This window comes from Trachinotus anak, unplaced genomic scaffold, assembly GCF_046630095.1.
Source record: "Trachinotus anak isolate AG129_WGS33_773 ecotype Australia unplaced genomic scaffold, CSIRO_AGI_Tana_v1 ptg000019l, whole genome shotgun sequence".
Lineage (NCBI taxonomy): Eukaryota > Metazoa > Chordata > Actinopteri > Carangiformes > Carangidae > Trachinotus > Trachinotus anak.
In genome coordinates, this window is record NW_027273870.1 from 672,723 (window position 1) to 688,632 (window position 15,910).

Here is a 15,910-nt window from a genome sequence, read left to right on the forward strand (position 1 = left end):
ATTCGATGTAATAATTCAGAAGATTCAGTGTAACCACCTCTTAATTAACCAATGTGAAGCTATAAAGCATCATCACAATGTTCACCCTCCTACACACTTGCACATCATAAAAATCTAAACTCATGGGAACCATTTTTCTCTGTTCCACAAAAGACACAAGAGCTACAGCTCTGGACTACATGTATGAGGAAGGGCTGTACCACACCTTCAGCAGGCTTCATCTGTCAGTGTCTCCGACCTTCAGTTCCCACACAGTGTGATGAACTGTGCTGTGGGAGCTCATGGGGCTTGGCTAAAACTCAATAAATACATTACTAAAATCTTGAGAAAAATCCCTCCCCATGAGCCCATCAACAGTCAGTAAATACTCAGGATAATAGGTTTTGTCTTTGCACAATAATTTCCACATTCAAAAGGGGCAATTTCCCTTTATGCTAAGACTGAATCAGTATAACATCAACCCTAACATTCAGGACAGTCAGTCCATGCTCTAATGTGAACCTTCTGTGCAAACTGCATCACGGTGGGCCGGAGCTGATTTAGTGCTTACACAGAAACAATAATCCTGACTTTATTGTTTTGGAATCGACTCCTCTCACGTCTCTTTGAGATGTGTTTGCTAATTTTTGCAGTGTCACAAAGCAGCATCTGGCTAACTGCACTGAACCCTGGTGATTGCATCAGCAGCCTCTTGAATGAGACAATGTAAATGAGCTCTAATGACATTCTCCAGGTCTGCAGCCGAACTGCCTGCTGGGCACCGCGACCACGCCAGCCACGGGCCATCTGCCGGCTTACGAGGCCGCGCTCTAAGAATAGACCGACAGTCTCACTGTAACAAACTCAGCCGTAGTAACAACAACAAGCAAAGGTTAGACACATGAGCACTTGCAATGGAAAAGGGAAGAACATAGAGCAGCACCAGGAGAGTCAAAATGTTACTCAACCTGCCAACCACCCTGCTGTACATTCACTTCTCCTTCTCTTAAAGTCCACATTTATCAGCACTGCTTCCTAACGACGCCCCGTTCACTCTCTAAAGATGAGCTGCCCATGAGCAATACCACTGTCTCAGCTCTGTCATTTACAGCACATCTACAACAGCCTCTCAAGTGTCTCTTCAAGACTCAGACCTGTTCCACACAGAAAACGGTAACAACCTTTGCTACTGCAAACAACCACATTAGTGGATGAGTAATCTCATTCCAAATGAACAGAGCTGCGCAGTGTGACTCAGATCACGACTCAGTGGCCTCAGCCGTTACATCCAAACTGCTCTCAAAGATACAGACGGACCCGCGGATGCATCAAAATAGAACACTGTATCAGACATGTGAGACTTCACTGGAATAAAATTCCAGAAAGAGCTGTTTTATTTAGCTGCAGCCAAAAACAGCCACAGCGAGCCAGTGAGGAGCACAGCTCATTCAAATGAAAAATATGGGAAACTGACCTGTGCACAGCACCAAGCAGGTGCATTCATGAACCTTCCTGACCCTTAAATGAGAAAACACATCAAAATATTTGGCCTGCCTCTTATCACCCTTCATCGATACAAACTCTCCAAATGAAAACAGCTCCATTAAACTGCAAACAGATGTTATGAGTGGAGATAAGTTCCAGTAAATACACCAGGCAGAGGGTTTTTTTCTCTTTTACCTCGTGATGTGCAATAGCAGCACTTCAGGATTAGCTGATTCGAGAGCTTTGTTTAATGAATGGAGATGAGTTCAGGCTTTTTCTTTGCATGATTGGATAGATCCCATCAAAGAGATGACTCTGGTACTTTAGCTTCAAATGAGGGCACTTATAGTTGAATGGGAGCTGTTGCAAGTTCTATCACTGGCATTTACATGTGAATCTGCACATTTCTGAAGATGATACTGGGCTTGCTGCTTGTTCTATGTCTGGAGGATAATATTCTCTGAAAGAAGAGAAATGCTGTTCCTTCAGAACTCACACTGCGCTCAAAAACGACTTTCTGTCGTGTGTTTTGTCAGCGTTATGGTGGGTGTTTGGTTTCCTGTTTGTCACCAAGGGTTTCACTGCAGACAAAACCACAGCACTTACTTCCACACTAGAAATGTTTGTAGCTTAAAGGGGCATCCACCAATATTACACATGAATGTCAGTTTACTCGTCACAAGTGAGTTTTCAGCTTGTGAAAACAGTTACAAAAACATCTCTGGATGTTTTCTGTGGCTCTGAAGGCAGATTTGCCAAGTCTAAGAAATAACCCTGATGATGTCACTGTGATGTCATCAGGGATTATCTCAGCTTGAGCTTGGAGTATCTCAGTTTTTTCCACAAACTGGGAGTGAGGAGTTCAGGAATCACAGGAAATACAGGAATTGTAGGGTCCAGTGTTTTTGGAGATCGATCCACACACTGCTGCTTCAGTTCTGACCTTTTTCTCATATGTCTGTCGCAAGTCCCTGAACTTTATGGATGTGCCAGTGTTGAGTCACTAAACCTTGAGTCTTGAGCCTCAGATGTTTAAGTCTGAGTCTAAGATCCAAGATGGTGTCAGTGCTCCATTTTGGCACAGTCAAAAAAAGTCAGAGTCCTCATCTCAAACTTCTGATTTTGAATGCAGTCAAAGCTAAAGTCCAAGTCGAGTCATGGGTCCTGAAATTCAGGCCTCGCGTTGGTCCTAGACTCCAGTGCTACAATAGTATTAAATAACTGGAGTAAACCTTAAATGAGCAGTTTTCCCACAGGCAGGTCATTGCTCATCCTTGTGGCTCGTGTATTGTACAGTACTGCTGCACAGTAAGGTCAAATATGTAAATATGGATTATTACTGTTCATTCATCACTATGTGTCTTTTAAGGTGGATCAGCTTCTGAAAATTTGATGTTAATCTCTCGCTTGAAACCATTACATTATCTTAGGCAGGACAGAAGTGATAGAGTGTACAGCCTCAAAGTGAGAGCAACTCATCACGTTTGTTGGAAAATATTTGAGCAGAATACAGCAGAATTTATTGTTGTGTAATCCTGAAGGCCAGCACAGCTCAGCAGAGACCAGAAAATACAATACGGCTTTCAGGCAGCGTCCTTGTCTGGCCTCAACCTTCACAAAAACACAATACATCATGTTAATATTTCAAAAATATGTAACATGTAAACATTTAGCTGACAGATATCAATAACCAACTTCCCTGAAGCATCAAGGCCACTGTGTTTCTTCCTTAAACTGACCTGTAATCCAACCCCCTGGAAAACTAACAAAGTGTTCGATCAGATACAACCTTCAGAGAAATTCCCCCCCCCCCCCCCCCCTCAAGGCCTTCATTAAAATCCCATCAGGAACATCACATACAACCCTACATTTAATATTCACTGAGTGAAACTTGAGCGTGCCAATGCCCGAAACAAAGCCTTCATTGTGTTCTTGAGAAACCTCCTAAAAACCCAAGAAAGTCAGTTTCCATCAATCCACACATGCCACATCACCACTTCCCTGTTTTAAATTATGTGAGAAAGTAGGTTTTTGTATGTTATTGTTTGACTCCAGCCCAGGGCCTGACAATATCAGTTTGGTAAATATCCTGCAGAGAGGGAAAGAAAAGGGGGAGTAAAATCACACAAAGACATCATGAAATGATTGACATGTACAATGTGTAGTTAGTCCTGATGAGCCAAACTGTTTAAACGGTGTAGTTGCTGACAGACGCTGTGCACGAGGAACTGGTCTATGCAGAGGATTTCATAATTGACCATGCTATAATTGTTGCTGTTTTCAGTTCTGTATTCAAACAGTTCATCTCACAAACGCTACCATCGTGGAAGCACTCAGCCCTGAAAGTTGTTTTTGCAGTGTTTTGCTCCAACTCTGAGATGAACTGTTTGGAAAATCCTGCCGCTGTCATGCGGGATACAATCGAAAGGAAATGAGACCTCAACAGTAATAAGATATTTTCTCGTGGTCTCTGTAGCAGGCCCAAAAAATTGACCTTTGTTGTACTGAGTCATATCAGCATACCAGCAAGAGACCACAGCCTAGCAAACATGTACCAGCTGCACAACATGTCCAGGTCTTCATCACAAACTCAGCCTGTGCTGAGCATAAGAAACGTCCTGAATGTTGTTTTCACTCCTGTGGGTCATGAGTGAGGTTGTTTACTATGAATAAAATCCTTTTAACTTCTAGCAAACAATATTACCTTTGATGGAAAATGAGCCAAATTATAGAGAAGGCACTGATAAGTTAACACGTCCTGGACAAATGGGATTTCTCTCAGGAGATGCTTTAAGGTACTTGGTTTTCTCTCGTCTTCCCATCGCTGCCTTCAGTCTGTCTGAAGCACATGTTCAAAAGTTGTCCAGTCACTCCTTCGGGGGGGGGGGGGGATTTGGGAAAAGAAGGCATCATGTCTGCTCTATCACTCACTCACTCACTTTAACTCACACAGTTACTGCAGCTCTTAAACACTGTCTGCTATTTGAAACAACATTTTTAACGTGGTTCCCATGAGGTGAAACCCCTGGATCTCTGACCTGGTGCAGCTCAGTTGCATTTTTTTCCTTGTGTGTGTTTCTCTTTTACTCTCCCTGATTTTTTCTCTCTCTCTCTCCCTCCTCTTCTTTTTTTTTTTTTTTTTTTTTAAACCGGAGATGACATTTCCACTGGCCCTTTGGTGGCTCCTTCTAAAGAGGAGCAGATCATAAAGTTTTATGCCTGCTGGTGTCTGGCAGAGATAGATGGAGAGACCAGGAAGCAGACGGCAGCACAAGAGTTGACTGACAGTCCTAAGTGTGTCACATGAAAACGGGATTAACATATGAACAATTTAATATCAGCTACAAATTTTATGGAGTAGTTTTATGAGTTCAGTCAGGTAAAGAATGAAAATACACTGTCTCATCTTAGGATACAACCACGTTACAACAAAACACTTTTAAACACATTTTCAGTCACTGCTCATTTTCCTGACAATGAGTAATGGTACTTTTACCTATAGTGGAAAACAAAATAGTGGCTTGGCTGCAACAGTGACAATAAGTCACAGAATCTGCTACACAGAGCAAATATATGACTCTGCAGTGACAAAGCCGCACAACACAGGTGCACTGGTCACAGGGGGGCATTCATGTCAGGGATTAGTCAGAATAATAACAGCACAGGGAAAAACACAGGAACAGCAGTCACAAGTTTAAACTGACAGGACAAATATGAGAGACTACAAGTGCTGTAACAGCTGATACTGTGGCAGTGCCTAAAATTCTGATTTACTTCCAGCTTCAAATTTCTTTCCAAGAGGTGTTAATAATGAGCTGACAATGGGCCAACCACGAACCCAAAGTGTGTTTCAAAAAGTCTTTCCGAAATCTCTGTGAAAGCATTTGCCAATTTGTTCCTGCTCAATGTCGAGCGTAAGCGTGTTTTTAAAAGGAGCAGAGGCCACGAGCTTAATGCTACACTGTGTTCTGTCTGAGGGAGATAACATAACCGTGTGTTTACAGTAGGTAGTGACAGAGCGGGCTCGACAGAAGTGGGGCTGCAAGGATATAGGAAGTTCTCACTGGGCTGTCATGTACATCCAAGAGGAAATCCCTCTCACTCAATCCTCCATCCACGCTTTGAAACCAAAGGAAGGCGCAGATTGAAAATCCTGACGCGTTTCTCCGTCACAATAACTCCCTGCCGTGTAAGACGATGAGGTTCGGCGAAGCTGATGACAGCTACAGCGGACGCAAACAGACGTCGGCCCTTCAGAAAGGGTCTGAAGAATGCTACTGGCCCACTTCATCTTTCACTCTTGTCCCTTGTGTCGAGAATGAGAATGCGACCCCTGGCCTAACGGGGAGCAAAGCAGATGGTGCTGCTCGCTGTTGAAATGCAGCTGCATGCATGGAAACTTCTGCTCGCACTGATAATGACCTGTCCAAAAACACCTCCACAAAGACTGAAAGAGTGTGAAGAGATGGAGAGGAGGAGCTGTGCATGGAGGGTCAGTGAGGCAAAGGGCACGACCACAGACTGATGAGATGTGAGATAAATGCTGGAATAACAGCGACAAGCTGAAAAACACAACAAGAGTGAGCAGGGTCTGGAATGATAGCTGTGAGCAGAGACTGAGAAAAATGAGAAAGTGAAGCCCAACGCAGCAGGGAGGTCTTTGTGGTGCCAAGTATCACTGTGAGAGCCCACTGTTCTGGGCAGCTCTCAGTACTGTAGGCTAACTGACCACAGCCGTAACTCAAAGCCCAAACATTTCTCAGAAACATGGAAGGGGAACCAGGAGGCTCCAGCCGCAAACCCATCCACTGCTGCAGAGGGGGGAACTGGTGCAGGGTAGAGGACAAATGGAGCCAATGGTGCAATGAATCACACAACCACCAAGTATTGACTGGGAAAGGGGCTGGCTGCTTTGAATATTTTAACGATTGATGCTGTGCACTGCTTAATGAGAGGAAATAAGAGCTGACCTCTCTCTCTATTAGTTCACCATTGTGATTTGAACACTGTCTGGTGTTTGGAGATGCGTGATAATGCTCTGAGAAGGACAGAGGACGGCTCTACTGCTCATTCAGGTAGTAAGAATAAAAGAAATTCCTGACTTGTTACCAAAATGCTTCCATACTTGTCTATAAATGTACAGTCTTTCAACTCAAGTGCAAACAGCAGCAGGAGAAAATCAAGAGAAACTAGAGTAAGCATCCAAAAATGTTGCATCACCCATGTTTCAATACTCCTGCTGCTGATACATGAGACATGATACTACAGTGACAGTTCAGGAAGTTGGAAGCTGTGTATCTGTAATGTAAATGTAAAGCAAACAAATATAAAATGGTTGTTAAATAAGATTCTGAAATTTCTAATTACTGCCCCAGAGAATCCAAAACAAAGTGACAGATGAGCCAGAAAGGCTCGAAGCACAATCCTGTCCCAGTTCTGTAGAAGAGATCACCACAAACCCCCCTCCCCCCCCCAGTGTTGGCAGGCCCCAAACCTATCACCTCTGACAGGATATGACATGTCTGCCTTCCTCCCGTCCGTGACATACATGTAGAAAACATCCTCCCACTGTGGACAAACTGATGACGAAACCACAAACAACAATATAACTGCACCATTCACTTGCTGAAAATAAGACGAGGCCATTATAGATTCTACTGTAAACACATGGATACAATTAGCTGGAGACTGTAATGCTGTAATGTGGGAAAGAATATTTTCAGACAAACAGTCTGATTGTTTACTGTAAAACAAGCTTACGCCTCTTCCACTCTCAGCTCTGCTGCCCTCAGGGCACATTCTTTGGTCAAAGACATGGACCAGAAGTCCAACATGGTGGGAACAACAAGTTACCTGTAAACAAGGGGGGGGGGGGGGGGCTTTACCTTTGAAGAATCAGGTTTGAAATCTACTTGCAACACAACATTATATCCCAGTGATTTGATATCAGGCTTTTAATTACAACAAGAAAAAAACGTTTTTCATGCTGCTGGTCCCAAACAATCCTAATGAAGTGTTTATCTGTGGTGATTGAATTACTACTATCAGCTAATCTGATTAGCAACATGCAAACAATGGCTGAGTGGCTTTAACTGGCGCCTGTTGTGAAGCATACTGTAATAATGCTTCATGTAAATCAGATATGAGGCAGCTTTAGGAAGCCTTGTAAGCTGAGCTTCAGGACACTGACACAACAGGCTGAGAACTGTGGGAAAATAAATCCAAATGAATTGCTTACTTCAGTTTCACTCTGTTGGTTCTGTGACACTTTTACAGTGACTTGAGAAAAAGTGAAGTGAAATTCATTCATGCAGGAGTCACAGTGCCGGTGACCCTGAGTCAAATGCATCACTTCTCTTGTTAAGTGTAGTGCGGCTGGTGCGAAGCAAGGACATCTAGAACGTCTCTAATAACACCTCTATGTGACTAGATGGAAAATGGAGCAGAAGAAAACACCCACTGCTTCAGTGTCTGTTTTCCTGTGTTTCTTTTGGTGATGAGTTGACAGAGTTTTCTGGTGCAACATCCAACAAAGCAACTATTCAACCAATGTCCTGCAAACTGGATGAAACGAGACCATATGACGCACTGAAAACATAGAAGATAACTGATATTGCTGGTTTTCTGGCCTCTGGGCCACAAAATCAAAGCGGGGTGACTTAACCACAGCCTAATTCTGTTCCCACCACCAGAGGAGTTAGGAGAAGAGTTCATAACATTCCCCGTGGAAGAGCACAACTAAAACTGAAAGTATGACCTGTTCATCTCTTCAACTCTTCTTGAACTTGGCAACAAACCCTCTGGAGAACAGGCACAAGGGTTTGTCAAAATTAAATCATGTCCAAACATCTTGGCTCCATCAGTGCCTGGCTAATCCACTGCACTGGATCAAAGTCAGCCTGGAAACTCTGGCTGATGTGACAGGAGCCGAGGCTGAGGGAGGAAACACGACGAGAGAGAGCTGACAACTTCAAGAGTGGTACAGGTTACCCTGATTGGTCAGCTCTCTGCTCCATTTGGCAGATTGATTATCCATGCATGCTCAGAGCTGAAGACACAATGGGAGGGAAAGGCAGAAAGAGGGGAGGAGGGGAGTGTTTGAAGGAGGGAGGGAGGGGGTAGAGTGGTAGAACTGACCCCCCAAACTCTCCCTGATGGCTGAACAATGGGAGAGGGAAAGCATAGAGAGGAAAAAAATAAGAGAAATAAGAAAACTAAGACCTGCACAGTAAATCAGGAGTTTTCTACAGAACTCCTGCCAACAACATACCCCCCCCCCAGCCTCAGCACTTCATTTCTACATAGCACATGAGACACCTGGTAAACTAACTTTGACACCAGCAGCCTCAAAACACAAATCCAGGTCTGTTTCTGCCCCCCCTGAAACACTTACTCTGCTTCTTCCTCTAAAATCCACAGCTCTCGCAGCAAAACAGAAAAGCACACGGCAAACATGAAAATCGACAACTCACCCAACCCTTTCCTCTCCTTCTCTTCTCCCTCTTCCTCTCCCTCTCTCTCAATCACAGCTCCAGCTGGTGAGGCTGGGCTGCTGCTGCTCCTCTCCTGGCCACGCCCACAGCACAGTCATGTGACCCCCCATCCCAAGTGGCTAGGAAGGCATTCGGCAGCCACACCCCTCATTCAGAGAAAGTGAATGGAGAACATTGTGGATGTAGAAGGCTATCTCAAACCACGTGCTATTAAGTAACCCCACAAGAGGAAAAGCTGTGTGAGTGTGTGTGTGTGTGTTTGTGCAGTTTAATCAAAATGAAAGTGAGTCTCAAAGTGTGTTTGTGGCAAAATACAGGAACATTTGTTTGTGTTATTTCCTGTGAGTGTGTGACTTGAATGTTTGCATAAGACAAGAGGCAATATCCTCCGTACATCCACGTCCTTGTGTGTCCATCTGCTCTCTCACTCCCACTGCTTTATTTCACAGGGGAGGGTTTTAGATCGTGTGTGTGTGTGTGTGTGTGTGTGTGTGTGTGTGTGTGTGTAAAACATTTAGTCATCTCTCTCCTTGAATCCTCCAGGGCTCACTCTCTCTTTTTCTCTGAAACACACACGTCTCCATCCCTCAAAACTGTGGTTGACTTGTAACTAAATCCATGACTAACACAGAACATTTCTACCATTACAGAAAAAAAAACATCTTTCAAGGAATAATTTGACATTTTGGGAAATATGCTCATCTGTTTACTTAGATCATAAGATTAAAACCACTTGCTGAGCTAGCAGGCTTAGCTTAGCTCATCAGCGTAAAGTCTGCAAACAGGGGGAAGCAGCTAGCTTAGCATAAGCAACATGGGTGTGTGAGAGAGAGAACAAAACAGTCCAACACATTCTGGGTTTTCCTCACAGCCGACGAGAGGACGAGCAACAATCGACCCACACACAGTAAACCCATGTTTAACTTACATCTACGCAACTTTGGCCCATAAAACACAATTTCACTCTCACACTAGCTCAAATCTGTGAAGCTCACTAATTAAGACGCTACAAACAACTTGTAGTTTTATTGGGGCTGTGTCCTGCCCAGTGACGTCATGTGACTTCACTGCTTCAACAACTCGTTTGGTAAAAAAAAAAACTGCAGCTTGTCATTTTGATGCTTCTTTTTATCACTGATTAAAAACACAATATCATGTGTTAATTAGTGACCTGTAGAATAGACTTTGTTAGCTTTACACTAGCCAGGCTAGCTGTTATCCTTTTTCCAGAGTTTGTGCTAAGCTAAGCTAAGCGGCTGCTGGCTGTATAGTTGTATATTTACCAGACAAACAATCCTCTCTCAGAGAGAAGAGTCTCTGACTAAAACACAAACGTGTGATTCCTCTACTTTCATTCGCCTGTTTTGACCCACCACCACTCAGCCTACAGCAATATGAAATACTCGTGTAACAACTTGAGTGAATCAAGCTGCACTGAAGTCAATATTGGCTGCAAAACAGATGACAGTTGTTCCAAAACCCAAATGTTCTCTGGAAATCTGCATTGCTCTGCTGTGCTTCCTGTGTCCCTGTTCACCCACAACAGAGAGCTTCACATTCATCACAGCCAGCCCGCTAACTGCAGAATGCTAACGTAGTCGACATGTGAAAAGATGTTTTCTAAGAATAGACTTTAAGACTGAAGAAAGATGGTGGTCATAAAATTGATTTGATCTTAACTTACTGGAACAACAGGGTGATTAATTTGTTCCTTTGTTGATATGGCTCAACTTATTTTCCATTAGCATAAAGCCTGAAGGCCTCACAGAGGTTTTCATAACATTCAGCACAAATGTTTCCTTCCTGTCAAAGCTGGAGCTGAAGCTCACATTTGGCTGTGGTTTTGATGTGAAATGAATGCACAGAAGCATGAATGCAGCGATCAGTGTGTGTATCAGGTGATCTGTGCTGTAAGCTGCTGAAACATATTCATTATTGTTGAGTTTCCATTTACAAATTTTAACAATGTCGCGCTATTGAAAAATCCTGCAGGAGTATCAGCTGTCTCTGCTCCAGCTTGCTGTTGTTATCAATAGATTCATTGTAGAAATGTAATCAAGTCAAGCACTGGACTTTGTCTCAACAGATATCAGGACTAATCTGTCTCAGGTCTGTGTCTGGTGTGGAAAAGGGACAAAAAATTAATGTTTGTACTGTCCCTCAAAACTGAAAGGCAGCTTTTCTGGGGTTCTGGGCTAAAATTCGGACACTTCCCGCTGTATATCTCTTTTTATCAAAGAAAATATTTTCCATATAGCTGTCACTAAACAATAAACAGCGCTGTCAGCATGAAACCCATGACCCAGCAGTGTCAGAAGTTACCATTTCCTCCCGTGGGAACTAAAGATTAAAGTAGATGTCTGCAGGATTAGCATCATTTTATTAGTCCTGTAAAGAGCCTGAAAAGCAAATAAATTCAATTAGAATCTGAGCTTGGTGATTAACTGTGGAAGGCAGGAGGCACGCAGTGAGAGTGGGCGTCTCATTTAGAAATAAGGCCTGTATATACTGCTCCACACAAGTTCCACCAGGACTCTGATTTTTTAAAGCAAAGTCATGTGTTCAAATGACGGGATTTTAGTTGTGTTTCATTATTTTTTCTTTTCAAACACTGTCGCCATTTTGGTTCAAAACACATTTCAGCATTCAGTTACTTCAAATCATGTGGTCTGAAGAGGTAACTGAAGACTAATATGCAGTGATGACTTGCATGCTGAGTGCCCCATTGAGGAAAGTCTGCGATTGGCCCGGAGGTCAGGACTGATTGCTGAAGGCCACCCAATCAGGGCAGAGCACATATGGAGCTGATTAAAAGAGCCACCTCCATGACTCAGCGGACCAAGTGACTCAGTGACACGTCCTCCCTGAGGGAGCTGAAGGAAAGGCTGAAAGCAGGGAGAAGGAGGGGAAAGAGGAAAAAAAAGATAAAGTTTAGGAGGACGAGGAGGAGGCGGGGGATGGGAATGGGGATGGGGATGGTTGGAAGAGTAAGGAGCAGGGGGGAGAAGGGGGAAGAGGAAGAACATCTGGCTTGGCCTGTATATCTACAGGGAAGATATCTGGGTCTGCTGGAGACTTCCTGTTGTGTTTCTTTTGCTGCGGTTGCTCTGCTCCCCTGTGGTACAAATGGAGACAGCATGTGTGTGATGAGTGAGGGTGAATTATCTCAACACCCTTAAGTGGCCTCCAAGACTCAAATCACTGAACATACATTCACAGCACAGATGGATTCATCTGTGTATATATCTCCAGGTGCTTCACATGTTGACAGTGAAATACTTCAGTCCTCTAGGTTTATTCCTCAGACTTCACTTTTCTCCTCAAGGTTATAATAACTCAGGCATGTGTTTGCTTTTTCATCAACTTTTCGCTGCACTAACAGAGTAAAATGTTCTTGCTGTTTGTACAACTCTGACCGCAACGGCGATACACTGGTCAGATTCTGTGGTCTGAGCATTTGTTTATAGGCAAGTGTTTGCCTTCAGTGTCTTTCTGTCTATTTTAAGCCACCACAGCTTTCTCAGCTGGACTGCGTAATGCTGAGGGCTGGCACTAAGGACTCAGAGATGAGTAGCCTTTGCCACTTTCAAGTACCATATGCTCAAACAAAGCCATGTTTTCTATAAAAGCATTGTTTCCTTTCAAAATAAATCAAGCAAGAACACGTTTCTTCAACTTGAGAGAATGAAACAAGCATTTGGAGAAGGACGGGCAGAATACTGTCTCCTGAGCAGATGTCTTTCAACTAAACAATGAGGTTTGCAATAAAATAATAAGAATGAAAAATATTCAACCAGCATCTTGAGACATTTTCCCATCTGAAGAAGACACATCAGGCCTCAACTTGATTGGCCTTAATGGAAACCAGTCATCCCTCCTGCCTTTACGGCGTGATAGACTGAAACATCCAAGCTCCTCCACAGACACGACAGACAGACCAACAGATACTCACAAAGATTTTCCACCTCGTGGTTGTTGTATTTCTCGCTGCAAGTAGAGGCCATTTCTGCTGTCAGCCCTCTTCTCTCTCTCTGGCTCCCAGTAGAGTTTAACAAGAAAAAAATCTCTGATGAGGCAATAAAAGCTCCAGAATATTTCCCAACTTTAGTCTATATGGCAGCTGCTGTTAAATTTGAATGTTGAACAAATGTTGGGGTCTGTAGATGAACGAGAGCTAAAGTGACACACACCAACATGTACTGTCTATTTCTGCTGTTCTGGAGTCGCAGCCTCCCCTGATGAACAATAAACACAGCGACTCCATGGGATCGGCCTTCTGGGGAATCCCTGGCCCCTCTCTGGATGTGTGGGGGCGAGGGACAGGGATGACTCTGCTCCACAAACGAAGAGACGGCGGAAGGAGCTCTGTGATTAAACTCACTGTGTGGTTGCTGCATGTCTTCCAGAAGCATATAACCAAGTTATGGTGCTAATTATCTAAAATGGAAAGCTTTCATGTGCAGAGACAGGGAAGCAGATAGAGACAGAGAGGATTTTCATGCTTGTAGCGATCATGAACCACCATCTCTGTGAACTGGTCATGTGGTGTTACATTCAAAATCTGTTTACAAGGAACGGTCAACAAAAGCCCTTTGGTCCACCACAAAATTGAGATTTTTAGGTTTGCATTGGGTAACACAGAGTAACTCATCCGTGGCGACTTTCTCCGAATCTTCGGTTGTGTGTTGCTCCTCCATCTGCCTGAGGGATTTTCATGTCTGCTGTGCATCACAAAGCACTTTGCACCATCGAAGCTGAAGGTGAAAGATCACCTGAGGCTCCTCCAAGCTGCATTGCTTGGAGGTTTTTTCAGATGATGGTTTTCCTCCAACAAGCTACACTCATTCCCCATAAACCCCCAAAGCTGCATTTAAATTCTCTAAATCCCTAAATCATCACTGCAAACCTCAGTTATGGCGTCAGATCCAGTCACAGATCGACACAGTTCTTTAAGTCTGTGCCAATTATTGCAAAGTTAAGACTTAATGATTCAGTAAAGCTGTGAATCAGCTGAGCAGCACGTCTGCTTGGTTTACATTAATCTTTGAGGAGAGAAAGGTGGAGGTGTTTAAGCACAAAGAGACGACAAGGATTAAAACCAGAAAAGGTATGAATTACTTGCCTGCAATGAACTGCTACCAAATTCCATGTTAAACACTGTGATGTTTTTTGCAGCTTAAACGCTACAGTGCTTCACCACTGAAACAGAGATGAGATTTCCACAGTTGATTTTCACATGTACAGAGCTGAGAGCCTGGAAACACTGTAAAGCTCAGTGGACCATTATCCTGGTAACACTATCGTCCTGCTGGAGTCAAATTGTGATTTAAATTTTATCGATCTATCTAAACAAGGCAGAGTGTATTCTTACAAATCTCCTAAACACAGTCGTCCAGGACTTTTTTAGCTGCTGCAAGAAGTGATTTGCTTTTACTGCTGAAGAATCTGCATAAGTTAGACTGATTTACAAACAGGGGAAAACCGGTGAATAAAGTAATAATCAAGATACTGTGACAAACACCAGCTTCAGCCTGGAGCTGAAAGCCACTGCATCATCACAGAGCGGGACAAACACTCAGCTGCAGCTCGGTCGTAGATGTTGTGACATACGGGACAAAGCTGCACCCTCACATTCTTCATATTCCACACACACATGCTGACTTCAGACAGACACACACCCTCTCACACGACTCTCCTGCCCCCTCATCTACTCATCTCAGCAGATGGCACGACTGTCGCACAAACGGCCATCTGTCTGTCCACACACACACACACACACACACACACACACAGAAAACAATTAGTGTTTTTCCAGTATGTCCTGTATCAGCCAACGACTGGGCCAAACATCATTAGCAGAGAATGTGGAGAGAAAGTGACCTCACATGAACCGTTCTTCTTCATTGAAACTACTCTGGGTGTAAATACGAACCTGTCGCTCTGCAGATGGTCAAATCAAGTCGATTTTACCAAATTCACTCACCTAATTTAAAACGGTGAACATGTCAGAACTCCATGGATATCAAGGAGAAACTGCTTTTGTCAGCTGGCTTTGTGCCTTGCTGTGGTAATAAATTTACATTAGTCCGGTTTATTCTGTTTCTTACCTCAGATGCCAATATCTTATTATATTATCTTCTCATACAGCTACTTTTCATGAGAATATACAGTTATTTGCACAGTAAGGTCCTTCTCCTTTGTCATTCTTATTATCATAATATTACACGTTACACATTTTTCAAGTCATCGTCGTTGTTTGAATGTGTGCAGTTTGTTTTACACTGGTTGTGTTTTTTTGTGTTTTGTGTGTTTTTTATGTCTACGTGCCTTTTAAATTCCCCCCTAGGCACAAATAAAGTGTCTTGACTTGACTTGAATTGAACTGAACTGAATTGGCTCCTGGCAGCAGTTCAGTCCTCCCAGCTCAGCTATGTTTGATTAATGATACAGAAATGAAAAAAAGAAATATATTGCTCACACATGGTGGCACAGTGTTTTTTCCATCGTATGGCCTAACATGACTGAGACCTCTTCATTTTCATGGCCAAGATAAGAGACATGATTTTCCCATCAGTGTCTTGGACAAAGGAGCCACAGCACAGTCTCATATCTGGAGAAACAAGAGTGAGGATTCACCCAGACACGGCCCAGATAAATGAAGACAGTGTCAGCTGAGACTAAACCTCATCTCAGTTTGCTTCATCAAACTCTGATAGCCCACATCCCACTGTGTCATTCATCTATTGGAGATGGAGGGTGGGAGTGGAAGTGGGGCGTTTACATGCTTTTACATGTATGTGTAGTGAAAATGTGTCAGAGTGTGTGAGCGTCACGGCCTGCAGGAGAAAGTGATGGAGGAGCAGGCGTTTACTGCAGATGTGGGATTTGGCGAGATGACAAAAAAGGACAAAGGTCTTTCTGCAGTGGTGGGAAACTTCTTTAACCCTTGACTT

The 15,910-nt window shown here is 43.5% G+C and overlaps 1 protein-coding gene across 7 annotated transcripts in view; it reads right to left on the minus strand.

Moving 5' to 3' along the window:
- septin9b (septin 9b) overlaps positions 1–15,910 on the minus strand; it is a 70,449-nt gene that overhangs the window by 17,556 nt on the left and 36,983 nt on the right. Inside the window, exon 1 of one of the 7 annotated variants that reach the window (XM_071503865.1) lies at positions 12,910–13,199. The exons of 4 other annotated variants lie outside the window; for them this stretch is intronic. In XM_071503865.1, coding sequence (XP_071359966.1) covers positions 12,910–12,961 — 52 coding nt within the window. In that variant the 5' untranslated portion in view covers positions 12,962–13,199. Of the gene's footprint in view, positions 1–8,857; positions 9,075–12,909; positions 13,200–15,910 lie in introns of those variants that run through there. 2 more of the 7 variants (XM_071503866.1, XM_071503868.1) reach the window with 2 other exon arrangements.